We start from the raw sequence: 15,337 nt of genomic DNA on the forward strand, positions 1-15,337 counted from the left end.
ATGGTAACAAACTCAGAATTCTATTAATTTTGGTTATTCAAAGTTATTCATGACTGGGGTGTCTGAGTGGCTCAGTTGGTTAAGTGTCCAACTCCTGATCAACCGTTCATGAGTTCAAGCCCTGCATGTGCTGTGCACTGAACGTGAGGAGCTGCTGGATTCTCTCTCCCTCTCTCTCTCTCTCTCTCTCTCTCTCTCTGCCCCTCCCTGCTCATGCTCTCTCTCAAAATAAATAAAACTTTAAAAAAATCATTTTTAAGTTATTCATGATCACCTCAAATTTCACTATAAATTGTATCAAGATTAAACTCTCAGGGCACCCAGGTGGCTCAGTCAGTTAAGCATCTGACTCTTGGTTTTGGCTTAGGTCATGACCTCACGGTTTCAGGGGTTTGAGCCCTGTGTCCAGCTCTGTGCTGAGAGCACAGAGCCTGCTTGGGATTCTCTCTCTCCCTCTCTTTCTCTGCCCCTCTCACACTCTGCTATCTCTGTCTCAAACTTAAAAAAATGTTTAAAACAAAGATTAAACTCTATAAACAGAAGGCAGAAAAACTATCACCACAGAATCTAAAAGTAAATTCAAAAACCACATAAATGATCTACTTAGCTAGCAACTCATAGATGAAGAGATGAAGAAAACAATGAAACTTTCTAAAACTTTATGATTTTAAATATGAAATTTATTGTCAAATTGATTTCCATACAATGCCCAGTGCTCATTCCAACAGGTGCCCTCCTCAATACCCATCACCTACCCTCCCCACCTTCCCACCCCCCATCAACCCTCAGCTTGTTCTCAGTTTTTAAGAGTCTCTTATGTTTGGGTCCCTCCCTCTCTAACCTTTTTTTCTCCTCCCCCATGGTCTTCTGTTAAGTTTCTCAGGATCCACAAAAGACTGAAAACATATGGTATCTGTCTTTCTCTGTATGGCTTATTTCACTTAGCATAACACTCTCCAGTTCCATCCACGCTGCTACAGAAGGCCATATTTCATTCTTTCTCATTGCCACGTAGTACTCCATTGTGTATAAACCACAGTTTCTTATGCATTCATCAGTTGATGGGCATTTAGGCTCTTTCCATAATTTGGGTATTGTTGAAAGTGCTGCTATAAACATTAGGGTTCAAGTGCCCCTATGTATCAGCATTCCTGTATCCCTTGGGTCAATTCCTAGCAGTACTATTGCTGGTTAATAGGGTAGATCTATTTTTAATTTTTTGAGGAACCTCCACACTGTTTTCCAGAGCGGCTGCACCAGTTTGCATTCCCACCAACAGTGCAAGAGGGTTTCCGTTTCTCCACATCCTTGCAGCATCTAGTCTCCTGATTTGTCATTTTAGTCACTCTGACAGGCGTGAGGTGGTATCTGAGTGTGGGTTTGATTTGTATTTCCCTGATGAGGAGCGACATTGAGCATCTTTTCATGTGCACATAGACCAATGGAATAGAATAGAAACCCCGAGTTAGACCCACAAAAGTATGGCCAACTAATCTTTGACAAAGCAGGAAATAATATCCAATGGAAAAAAAGACCGTCTCTTTAACAAATGGTGTGGGAGAACTGGACAGCAACATGCAGAAGGATCAAACTAGACCACTTTCTGACACCATTCACAAAAATCAACTCAAAATGGATAAAGGACCTGAATGAGACAGGAAACCATCAAAATCCTAGAGGAAAAAGCAGGAAAAAAACCTCTCTGACCTCAGCCACAGCAATTTCTTACTTGACACATCCCCAAAGGCAAGGGAATTAAAAGCAAAAATGAACTATTGGGACCTCATGAAGATAAAAAGCTTCTGCACTGGAAAGGAAATAATCAACAAAACTAAAAGGCAACCAATGGAATTGGAAAAGATATTTGTAAATGACATATCAGACAAAGGGCTAGTATCCAAAATCTATAAAGAGCTCACCAAACTCCACACCCGAAAAACAAATAACCCAGTGAAGAAATGGGCAGAAAACATGAATAGACACTTCTCTAAAGAAGACATCCAGATGACAAACAGGCACATGAAAAGATGTAAAACTTTATGATTTTAAAAGACCAGCAGCGTTATTATTAAAGATGGAATGTTTCCCTTCGTGTACAATACACAGGGATGCAACACTGAAGGGATAATAATGACTGAGAGGCTCTCCATCAAGTTCCTTTTGGAAGTGCCAAGTACACATTTAAGAGGCAGATTTAATTTCCGGGAAGAATGCTCACCACAAATTATGAAAAGCAACATGTTGACATCATCAGCTACTCTTTTGGAAATGTATACCACATTCAGTCACTAAATTAGTAGTACATAATGGTATTTCATGAACATCTTCCATTCCTAGTTGAAAATGCTGAAACTACTATAGTATTCTCATAACAAATCATATGAAGGCATCCTTTCCTTTCTATTTCAGGTATGACAGTACGCTAGAAATACATGATGAAGGATCCTACAGGCGTATTAATCTTTTGAGTATACCACATTTCCATTAGAAAAGGTACATTTAAAGGCTTTTTTCCATCTAAAATATCTCAAATTAGTTTATCATATTGCCTTTTCTCTTGCTTCAGCAATGTTGGGTGGAATAGACCTGAGGATTTCTTCCACTCCAGCCTCTGATCACCCTCCAATTTCCTCTCTAGCTGTAGCTTCCAGGACCCATCTCTTGGCCCATCCCTTGCTTCCCAGACCAGTTAATACCATCTTTTTGTGGTTAGCTCTTTGTCTCCAATGAACTATGAGCCCCCAGAGTCACCAAAATTATTCTACCAAGGTAAGGGCCGCCATTACGTGCCCAGTCCACCAGCACCTATGAGTTTCCTATACCTCTCTCTCTTTGGGCTTCTGTCACAACTGCAAGAGTGTGGCCTGGGAAGGCAGGGTCCACTTCTTCCACAAGTGGCAGGGAGATCCAAGGGCACCACCATGTCTAGACTACACAAAACCAGAACTGCGCTGAGTCCTCTTCTAGGACATGCAGAAGCTGACACAAGATGAATGGGGTCACACCCTGGGTGCCAAGGAAGCAGCCCTGGAGGAAACCCTGAACCAGTTCCTGCCCTCACAGATTCCCATCTCTGTGACTTCCTGGACAGATACTTTCCGGAGGAAGAGGAAACTTATCCAGCAGGACAAATCACCAACCTCCTGAGCCCAGTCCCAACAGGGTTGGGTGAGCCCTCATTGGAAGGCTTACCTTCAACAGGACTAGGAACCCCAAAGGGCAGTACCCTCAAGGCCCAGATGCAGCTCCCAAGCCTCCAGACTTCTGCCTGGGTCTCTCCTTCCAACCCAAAGGCAGTTTCTTAACCAACCGCAAACTTTCTCCCAAGCTACAGACCATGTAGAATAAAGCTCCTTTGCAGAAAAAAAAAAATATAGAAGAAAAGTAGTCTTAGATAATAATATATTTGTAGATTTAATGGATAGTATCAAGTGGGACAAATATCAACTTTGAAGCCAGGTATACTTACATTGATTCCTTATTCTGTTTATTAGATATGCACATATGTGAATTTGTACAAATTATTTACCGTTGGTTTTAAGACTTTGTTTCAACATGTATCAAGATAATGAAATCTACCCTGTGGTTACAGTCACAAGTCAATGACATAGAAAAGGGGACACGTGACACACCTTATACAGAGCCTACATATGGTAGGTATTCAGGCAGTGGTAGCTCTTACTGCCATCAGCTTGTCAGCTTCAGGCCCATCTGCTGTCACAGGGGTCACTAACGGCCACAGGACTCCATTCACACACACATCACTTGCCCATTTATTTTAAGCCTAACCCTTCTGAGAACACTAGATGTGCTAACTTAACACACTGGGGTAAAATGCTATAGAACTACTGAGAAATTACAAGAAGCCCAGAGAACAGAATTATAGGGTTGAAAAAGCCTTGAGAAATCACCTTGCCCATCCCTATGCAGCAGTAGGGAATATTGTTGAACTCATTCTAGTTAAGGAGACCAAATCTATTTTGAAAGATTTCCAATCAACATGATCCCCAACTCTCCCTTAGATGCCCAGTTAACATCTCATGTACTAAATGCACAGCAATATCTTATCTAAATCTTCTGCATTTTAGTTAAGCACATTTGTTTTCTTCCATTGTCTTGGGTTTGGAACACATATGACATAATTATTAAATCATTTCTCAGACTTCTTTTCCTTAGTATCATGAACCTTTCATCACAGATCCTGCTTTTCCCCATTTTTAATCATCTTTCAACTTCCCTGTGTCACCTCTATAGTTGCAGAGACTGAAATAGGTCAACACATATTACAAAAGAAACATAAGAAAAAATGAGCTAATTATCATTGTGTGCTATATTCTAGTTATATATCAATACGATGTTTCGATATTTTAAATGACAGCCCCAGTTAAAGGCCTGATTTCAGGGGCACCTGGGTGGCTCAGTCAGTTAAATGTCCTACTTTGATTTTGGCTCAGGTCATGATCTCATGGTTTGTGGGTTTGAGCCCCATGTCAGGCTCTGCACTGACAATGTGCAGCCTGCTGGGGATTCTCTCTCTCCCTCTCTCTCTCTCTCTCTCTCCCCTCTCCTCTCTCTCTCTCTCTCTCTCTGCCCCTCCCCCTCTCGCACTCTCTCTCCATCACACTTACCTAGCATATTCTACCCCAACAGTTTGCTTTCCTTGCCTATACAATAATGATTGACTTTTGTGTAGCACTCTAATTTTTCCAGTAATTCTCCATGATCCTCACAAGCACCCTGTACTAAAGCAAGGCAGGTATTATTTCTAGTTTGCAGCTTTAAAAAAGAGCTTCCGGGAGTTTCACTCCTCCAAGAGCACGTACTTAGTAATGACAACCAGAACCAAGACTGGGATCAGCTGATATCCATCAGTCAAGGGTGGTTTCCACTCTACTGCCTGAATAAAGTCACTACACTTCACTTACACTTACCGGAATAGATGACTTTACTATCACAATCTTAAGGATTATTAATCTTAATTCTAAATTCATAGCCTCTGAATTCATGTGTTTCATGCTTTTTAGATTACAAGGAGTTCTCCACGGACCTTCATTCAAGGCTTTGCCAAAATAACTTTTAGTCTCTTTTTTTATTAGTATTATAGGGGCCTTCGTTATAAGGCTTGGACTTTGCCCATTCTGCCTTTCAGTATTCTTTACACAAAGAATTGCATTAATAATCAGGCTTAATCTTATTGACATGACAAAACCTTACATATCAGCTTTATGTCAAATTTCACCATTAATTAATATAAATATATTATTACTATAGTATCAATTATAGTTAGGAGAATGAGGAAGGTCTTCTCTCTCGAGCCAGTAAAGAGAACTTACCAATTTCCACTTAAATAGGACATTGATCATGAGCATTTATTTGCTCTGCATTAATGCAGAGCAATACATTCAATGATGATGTTTCATGGGGTGCCAGGGTGACTCAGTCAATGGAGCATCTGACTCTTGATTTCAGCGTGGGTCATGATCACAGGGTCATGGGATCAAGCCCTACATCAGGTTCCACGCTGAGCATGGAGCCTGCTTGAGATATTCTCTCTCTCTCCCCCCGCCCCAAACTGTCCCTCTTCCATGCTCTCTAAAAGAAAAAATAAAAAGAAAAAATAAAAATAAATGATATTTCTCTTTTTAAAGTAAGTATGACTCCATGAGAATAAACAGAGAGGAGACAGCAGCAGTTGAGAGGAATATAGTAGATGCTATCAGAATGTGGCATGCAAATTTGATGATGCAGCTAGTTAGACACTGAACAAGAACTGTATCTGGAATACAAGTCAAATTCAAAAAAATTCACTAATATTCTTTCATTAAGATATTTCTAGTAAGGGGGTGCCTGGGCAGCTCAGTCGGTTAAGCGTGGGACTCTTGGTTTCAGCTCAGGTCATGATCTCACGGCTTCATGGGTTTGAGCCCCACATCAGGCTCTGCACTGATGGGACAGGGCCTGCTTGGGACTCTCTCTCTCTCTCTCTCTCTCTCTCTCTGCCCCTCCCCCACTTGCGCTATCTCCATCTCTCTCAAAATAAACTTTAAAAAAGACATTTCCAGGGGCGCCTGGGTGGCTCAGTTGGTTGAGTGACCAACTTCGGCTCAGGTCGTGATCTCACAGTTTGTGAGTTCAAGCCCCGCGTCGGGCTCCATGCTGACACCTTGGAGTCTGGAGCCTGCTTCAAGTTCTGTGTCTCTCCCTCTCTCTGCCCCTTCCCTGCTCATGCTCTGTGTGTCTCTCTCTCAATAATAAGTAAACGTTTAAAAAAATTTTTTTAAATAAAAAAAGGTATTTCCAGTAAAAATAATCTAAATTATCTAATATGCTAAACATTCAGTTCTTAAAAATGAACTGGAGACCCTATCATCACTGCTGGTGATCCTATGGCCCAGCTTAGTGGGACAAGGACCAGAAAGACAGCTGCAAGTGCCAAAAATGGTGATTGTGACAAAATGGCTACTCTGGGACCAAAATCTGTCATCAAATCAAGTACTATTGTAGTGACTTCAATTTGCCATGAGAAGTTTTTGAAGGGGACAGATCACACTGGATGAAAGGCAGATTCCCCTGGAGATACTAAAATCCAATAGGTAGAAGCGCCTAACAACAGATTTTAATATAATGGAAGCACTGAGCAAACCCAACACAAAACTTGAGGAAATAAAGATAAAGCTAACATCAGAAGCTCCCCACACAAACCTCTCTCTGATGAGTACAAAACATCTCTCCAATGACCAATGAGTATTAAAAATGATGTAAAAACAGATCCATGTATATGAAAGCCTTTCCAGCTGATGCAATCCTTAGTGACATAAAGGATTAGAAGATAAAGGTCAAGCACAAAATATTCAAACGAAAACAACATTACACAAAGCATGAAACGATCAATATTCGCAGGGTCTGATTGTATTGAATTTGCCCAAGTTTATAGAGACACTGGTTAAAAGCATAAAGACCTTCTAATACTTTTCAAGGAGTATTATTTTACAAACAAGAAAAAAACAAAGATTAAAATGAGGTATAAGCTAAATTCAGATACCAAACAAGAACAAGAAGAAAACCAGAAGTGCTCCAGGTGCTGACATGAATCCTCTGGAAAAACTGAATGCTGAAACTTTGGGATGACTTAGATGATCAGACCCGTTGGAAAGATCCACACTTCTTTTTCTCAAATCGTGGGGAAATGAAATGGATAGACTTCATAATGCTATTTAAAGAAAAGGCTAAGCAGTACTAGATAAAGCCAAAGAAGCCTGAATTTACAATTAAGGAACAGAGAAGAGAGGTGGGAGGTACTAGGAGAGGCAGGGGGGAAAAACGGCACTGAAAAAAATCATGAAGGATCAATAAGAATCCCTAAACAAATGAACTTGAAAAGGTCACAGATTTAAAGGAAGAGGGAGAGGAATTAAAGCTGTCCAGGAAAAGTACAGTTTCACGGCTAGAAAGTGAACATGGATGGCGATGAGGAACATGATCAAATGGATGCAGCTGGACCAGTAAAAGCAGACAAAGGAGAATCGGCATGGAAACAACGACAGCAAAAACACAAAATGGTGCAGAGACCAGGAATTTAGCCAACAAACTTCTAGATATTCAAGCTGCTTTTATCTCTGGAGGCTTGAAAAAAAGAAAATCAAATTAAGCCCATTTCCTTGTCTGGCTACGAGAAAGGAAAGATTTATTTATTTTGTGTGTGTGTGGTTTAACCTCTTTTTGTTGTTGTGACCCAAATGAAGGCTTTTTTTTTTTTTAATGCATACATAGTTCTGTTTCTGTTATTTCAAATGATTCAAATACTAAAGGGAAGGTTCTTCCACTACACTGTTTTGTAACAAGAATAGATTAGTAAAAACTGACAAAATGCACACCCATGGGAAAAGAAAAAAAAAATGAACTGAGTCAATGGGGACAAATGCAGCTGTCCAGCTGCTTCGTGGGCTGCTAGAGCGATAGGCTTTCTTTTCCCGTTCAGTCTACTTGCTGGCAAAAGGATACAAAGGGTGGGGAGGAAAATCAAGTATCATTATAATTAAAATCTCCCCCCCCCAATCAATTTTTCATAAAATGGCATTGAAGAAAGATCTACAATAGCTTTAAATGAAAATATGCATGGGCAACTATACTGACCCAACTGTAGTCTAATCGTTTCATTTTTTTTCTATTTGCTCCACTGAAAATAAACAGAGCTTACAGACTTGCACAGAAACATGTGGGAAGAAAAAAAAAAAAAAAAAAACCTTTTCTCTTCAATATCGCCCCAGTGCACTCTTGCTCACACTGTAAACATTTTTCTAACTAGTTATCTGTGACTTCTTGAAAGGAGTAGATAAAGCATATGGCATGAATTCAATGACTCACCTCTTGGGGAAAAAAAAATAAAGGTAGGGGGCGGAAAACTTCCTTAAAGATCTAACATTCTTCTGCCTGAATATAAGTGAGAGTATGGTACCATTCTCCAAGCTTGTGAAACATAACTTAGAACTGCAAGAACATTGTTCAAAAAGAAAAGCTGTAGGCGCGATCGTCTGTTTCAGAGGCTTACAGAAAGACTCCTAAAAAGATGTCTCAAGACTCCCAATCCTACCAGAAAGAGTGTGACCTCAAACAAACTAGTGGCCTCTCCCCATTTCCTCAGCAAAACAAGATGCCATGACCTTCAGCCAGAGACTGAAACAAAGCAGGTGGCACCTGTGTGTTGAAGACCTCGGGATGCCAAAAAGGAATGCCTCTCCCAAAATGTTCCCCATGGTCTGTGGTGGTAACTGAAATCCTCTCATTAGAAATCCATTTTTAGACTTTTTTTTTCCTTGTGTAGAGAGACACATAAAAGAATGGGTAAGATTTAAAGAATAATTATTCAGGGTGCCTGGGTGGCTCAGTCGGGTGAGCATCTGACTTTTGATTTTGGCTTAGGTCATGATTTCAGGGTTTGTGAGACTGAGCCCTGTGTGGGGCTCTGTGCTGGCAGCGCAAAGACTGCTTGGGATTCTCTTTCCCCCTCTAAAAATGAATAAATTAATGGAGAAGGAAGAGGAAGAGGAGGAGAAGGATGATTATTATTATTATTATCCAATGAATATAAGTAAACATTATTCAGGTCAAAAAATAGATCAGCATCAACATCAGGAAGTCCCCCCAACACCGACACCTGCTGCATGCCCCTACCCAATCATTACCCCTCACCCCTCTACTAGAGGGGAACACGATCCTGATTTGTACCACAACTGTTTCCTTGGTTTCCATTTTACCATTCAGATACGCATCCCTAAATAACAGCTTGTTTTTTTCTTGCGTGTGAACTTTATGTAAGTAGAATCGTACGGAGGTATTTTGTGGCTATGTAGTGTTCCTTTTACTTCACAGTATGTTTGAGCGGCTCATCCACTGACTTATGTATTCATTCCACCATTAGTAGACAGTTGAGTTGCTTTCACGTGGCTCTTCTGACCAGCACTGCTATGAATGCACACACACGTCTCCCGGTGTGTGCATTGGCGCCATAGCTTCTCGACAGTGCCTTCCCAGGGTACACGTGCCAGATCTTCAACTTTACAGAAAAATGACAAACCACCTTCCTAAATGAATATACCAACATGCACACACACCAACTGTGTGTGCAGTAGAAATTCACTCTTGGGATTTAATTACTGGTCCTCAAAGATTCACTGTTGAGATTAGATCCTACTGGGTGAGTAACAACACATTAAGCTAGAAGTACTCTTAGCAAAAGGTCCGTCTCAAAATGGGATTTGAGAATTGGACCAAAGGTGTATGCACCACACAGCTGATTCTAGAATAAAAAAGAATGCATAAAGAACAGTTCAAGTTCAGAGAAATGAAGCCTGTCATCTGTCGCAGGGACAACAAGGGCCATCCTTCAGGGCATGTGGCAGACACAGATATGCGGGAGAAAAACAAATGAGCAACTATAGGTGGGAAACTGGAGGAAAAGGGGGGAAATTTTATTTTAGGACTTTACCTGAAACCTAAAATCACCAACTTTTAAATGCTCAGGGGCTAAGACCACCACCATTGGTTATTCAATAAGTAGACTCAATAATCAGCTCTATCACACCCAAAACCTTTTAATTTCTCAGAAAAAAGAATCTTCAAATTCTATTGGCAACCACTGCCATTATGTCTAACATTCAAGGAAAACAAGAAATTTGACTTTACTGAAGGTAGCTAATTAAGCTTCTATGGACAAAAAATTCTGATACATACTAATTCTAGGCACACGGTTACTCATTGAGCAGAACTAAAACCAGCAGCCAATTTGGGATAAGATGTTGACAGCATCAAATTAGGCACTGTTCCATCTAACTATTCTTGCATGGGATACTAAGAAAAATAGTATTCCTAATGTTAGACAGAACCATGATAGACTAGGATTCAAATCCACATCTGTTCAACTTAGGGGTCTGTGCTCCTTATATTAAACAACACTGACAAAGAAAGACTGTAACATCATCGACTGAACTTAAATGTCCAATATTAAGATAATCAAATTTTCAAAGTTGATAAGTTATTTCTAATTTGAGTTACTTTGGTAGTTAGTAAAGAAATTATATATTTAGTATATATATATATTTAGTATATATATATATTTATATATATATTTAGTATATATATATATTTATATATATATTTAGTATATATATATATATTTAGTATATATATATTTAGTATATATATATATATTTAGTATATGTACGTATTTAGTATACATATATTTAGTATACATATATTTAGTATATATATATTTAGTATATATATTTATATATTTTATATACACTAAATATGTATATAAATATATATATTATATATTTATAACATATTATAATATATATTTATATATATAATATGTTATAAATATATATATATAAATATATATATATTATGATCACAGAATGTACTCCATCTCTCAAAAGTAAACTAATATAGCCCTACTCCTACAATGAAGAAAGCATGGCAGCTCTTCTCAGGCATATGACATGGTGAGAAGAAAATGATACATCAGCAGCACAGTGGGGAAAAGCTAGAAGCACATGTCAGAAGATGGGACAATTGTGATCTCCCGAGAAACCAATCACACATAAACAAGCTACTTGGAAAGAAATCAGTAAGCAAAGACAGACTACAAGAAAAATACATAGGAGAGCCAAATCATGCCAGGCTTTAAGTTATAAATAAAATGCTAACATAAACAGTCAAAATCATAAGCCACTGGGCATAGCTGCCGGGTTAGACTAGAACTGTGAATCGCCTTCCGACATTCAGGCAGTATCTTTCACTTGCCAGATACTGTCCTAGTAACCGAGTACACTTTTAATTCAATTAAAACCAGGTAGTCCACACTGCACTGCTTCCATTTCCCCCCCCCCACCCCGTCCTTTAGCAGAACAGCTAACACAAATTAAAACTAAGCAGCCCACCTTCTACCTTTCTCTCACCTTGAAGAAAGGTGCTTATAAACCTGCAAGCGGCCAAAATGCAGGTGACAAGAGGGCAGTACTCATCTGACCGGCAAAAAGAGGAGTCACTGGCCCCTAAACGGTCAATGAGTTGGATGCCATCAGCAAACCTCTCCTGAGAGGGTGACACTGTGGGGAGCATACAACAGGACACCAGTCTGAACCTTGCTCTGCTGACCCACACTCACCCTACTCTCTCCACGTGTAATTTTTTTCTACTCAAGAGGTTTATTCTATTAAGCTCAAAGAGAATTCATCACTTTATGATTCTTAGTCTGGTATGGGCATTCAAAAATATAGGCAAGATGAGAAAAAAGAAAGGTGGAACTCAACAGCCACGTAAAAGTTGGAGGCAAGAGGGAATTCAAAGCAAATTGTCTGAAAATATTATTTTCATTTTATTTCTCTGCTTCTCAATTCTTTATATTTTTTTAACCTGGCAATATTATGCTGTTTGTTGTTGTCAAGGTCATTGTAGACTCACATACAAATTTAAGAAATAATACAGAGAGGGGCGCCTGGGTGGCTCAGTCAGTTGAGTGTCTGACTTCAGCTCGGGTCATGATCTTGCAACTGGTGAGTTCGAGCCCCACGTTGGGCTCTGTGCTGCCAGCTCGAAGCCTGGAGCCTGCTTCAGATTCTGTGTCTCCCTCTCTCTCTGCCCCTTTCCCACTCATGCTCTGTCTCTCTCTGTCTCTCAAAAATGAATAAATAAAAAAAAAAAAATTTTTTTTAAAAGAAACACACAGAGATCTCCCATGTACTTGGCCCAGTTTCTCCCAATGATAACAGTTTGCGAAACTGTATTATAATATCACAACCGGAAATACGGACATACTGACATTGATATAAGTACCAATCCTCTTCAAGTTTCCTCGGTTTTATTTGTAGTCACTCATGTGCATGTGTATTAAGTTCTAGACAATGTTATCATTTGTGTAGGTTTGTCTACCTACTACCACAAGACAAAAGATCGTACCAGCACTATCAAGAACCTTCACGTTGCCATTTTATAACCACATCCACTTCCCACCCTCCCATCCCAAACCCCTGAAAACCACTAATCCATCCTCCTTTCGTCCTTCCGATTCTTACGCCACACTCTAGGAGAGAGCAGCCATCTCTCCAGCCAGCTCTGTTCCATCACTCTCTGTAACTACTCTCCTACTCCACCTTCACACTGCTGCACATCGTTCAGGGTAGAGTCAATCTTAAAACAACAGCTGGGCATAGAAGGAATGAGCATTTCACCTTATTGATAGAGAAGACTGTCCAAAAACAAAACAGAAAAGTTTTCGTGTTCAGGTACACAGGACTCTAACATGTGCATATCCACGAATATGCATATTCCTGGCTATAAAAGGGAAAAGAACACATAGTCTAGAAGCTTGGTAAAGCTTTGTATAAACATAATCATTGATTCCTCTGATATCAAAGAAAACACTTCTGTTTTCAGACTACCCAACTTAGAGGGGCATGGTTCAGCATTTTCATTTCTGTAAAGCCTTTTATCCATTTCAACCAGGCCTTAAGTCCTTCTACATCAGTACATGGAATCTCTGGCTTCCACTTAATGAAACATCTTTTTCCCTTGCAAACCATTAGACTCACTGTCCTTTACTTGAATTTAAAACCCAAATGGGGCGCCTGGATGGCGCAGTCGGTTAAGCGTCCGACTTCAGCCAGGTCACGATCTCGCGGTCCGGGAGTTCGAGCCCCGCGTCGGGCTCTGGGCTGAGGGCTCAGAGCCTGGAGCCTGTTTCCGATTCTGTGTCTCCCTCTCTCTCTGCCCCTCCCCCGTTCATGCTCTGTCTCTCTCTGTCCCAAAAATAAATAAAAAACGTTGAAAAAAAAAAAATTTTAAAAAAAAATAAATAAATAAAACCCAAAGGACAAAAGGATGAATTGCTAGTTACTAAAATGCAGCTTTATGGGGCGCCTGGGCGGCTCAGTCAGTTGAGCATCCAACTTCTGCTCAGGTCATGATCTCACAGTTTGTGAGTTCGAGCTCCGCATCGGGCTCTGTGCTGACAGCTCAGAGCCTGGAGCCTGCTTCAGATTCTGTGTCTCCCTCTCTCTCTGCCCCTGACCCATTCGCGTTCTGTCTCTGTCTCTCTCAAAAATAAACATTAAAAAAAATTTTTTTTAATGCAGCTTTAAAGGGAACATAAATAAGAGGTCTATGCAACTTTCAGAGCACTAAACCATAGGCAAGCAACCAGAATTCATACCTGCAGAGCTGAGGAGGACACTGAAGTCCGTCCCCCGTTGTGATTCTCCACTTTCATTATTGACCTCTTTTTCAATATCTTGATATCGATCCCAGTTAGAGACTATCTTTCTTTTAGAATAATTTCCCTGTTCCTCATTCTCTTCTCCAAAGGTCTCTGCATCACTGTCATCTTCAACCTGCAATCATTACAAACAAATCAATACACAGGCAGTGGAAACTTCAACCATAGCAGCCTTAGCAGTAAAGTAAAACAAAACAAAAAATAGTATACAAGTATCATGACAAAGAGCATTTTATAGATCAAGCTGAGGATACAAAATTATATTTCAAAAGGACCCCAATGTACCACGGTCCTGAATTCATTTTCAGGGTAAATTTTTCATTTCACTTTGCAAAGGAAATCTGGCAAGTTCCTGTCTAAAAATTTGTGTAACTGATAGGGCTAATGCCTACTACCCCAGTGTATCCTTTCCCATTAGTTGTTTCATCTTATTGAAACAATCAAGGCTATACAGGTCTTTTTTTTTTTTAGGCTTATTTTTATTTATTTTGAGAGGGGTATTTATTTTAGGAGGGCAGAGAGAGAGGGGGAGAGTCCCAAGCAGGTTCCACACTGTCAGCACAGAGCCCAATAAGTGGCTCGAACTCACAAACCATGAAATGACCTGAGCTGAAATCAAGAGCCAGATGCTCAACGGACTGAGCCACCCAGGCACCCCAAGGCTATATGAGTCTTAAACTTAGAGGACTTTAGGATAGAAATCAACCATTTCCACTTACAGATTTTACAAACACAATAAATAAGTTTTGTAAGTTTTAAATGGGAACTCTGCTCAGGTGCATTCAAGAGTACAACTTCCAGTCTTGAGTATTTAAAAAAAAAGAGCATGCAGAAAAATGCAGAAGGTGAGGAATTATAAAAGATGAAGGGCCTAGTTTCTTCAACAAATAATTTGCAAGGGAAAAAATGCTGGGGGAGGAGGGAGATATCTAAAGATTCAAAGAGCTTAATGGACACATAACCATTTGTAATGTCAGAAACTTATTTTTTTAAGGAGACGAAGCTCTTACTATTCTTTCAGTGAATTTACTTATTTTGAGAGACAGAGAGACAGAGAATTCCAAGCAGGCTCCACACTGTCAGTGCAGAGTCTGATGCAGGGTTCGAACCCACAAACTGTGAGATCATGACCTGAGCTGAAATCCAGAGTCAGATACTTAACCAATTGAGCCAGGCAGGCTCCCAGGAGCTTATTTGAAGTCAGATTCTAACAATATAACTACAGATAAATATCACTTATGAGACAGAGAAATGTGAATGACTGGGTATTTGATTATATTGAAGGAATACGATTATTTCATATATTTATTGTTTGCGGTGATACCAGACCATGTTTTTTTTTAATGTTCTTATTTTTTAGGAAAAAATATTGACTATTTATAGACGAAAAGACAAGAATGTGGGATTTCCTTCAAAATAATGGGTGGAGGGGCGCCTGGGTGGCTCAGTCGGTTGAGCATCCGACTTTGGCTCAGGTCATGATCTCATGGTTTTTGAGTTTGAGCCTCATGTCGGGCTCTGTGCTGATGGCTCGGAGCCTGGACACTGCTTCAATTCTGTGTC

At 39.9% G+C, this 15,337-nt stretch overlaps 1 protein-coding gene across 1 annotated transcript in view; it reads right to left on the minus strand.

Moving 5' to 3' along the window:
• AVEN (apoptosis and caspase activation inhibitor) overlaps window positions 1-15,337 on the minus strand; it is a 182,418-nt gene that overhangs the window by 114,974 nt on the left and 52,107 nt on the right. The window contains exon 3 of the mRNA XM_030320186.1: window positions 13,712-13,889. Coding sequence (XP_030176046.1) covers window positions 13,712-13,889 — 178 coding nt within the window. The remainder of the gene's footprint in view (window positions 1-13,711; window positions 13,890-15,337) is intronic.

This window comes from Lynx canadensis, chromosome B3, assembly GCF_007474595.2.
Source record: "Lynx canadensis isolate LIC74 chromosome B3, mLynCan4.pri.v2, whole genome shotgun sequence".
Classification (NCBI taxonomy): Eukaryota; Metazoa; Chordata; class Mammalia; order Carnivora; family Felidae; genus Lynx; species Lynx canadensis.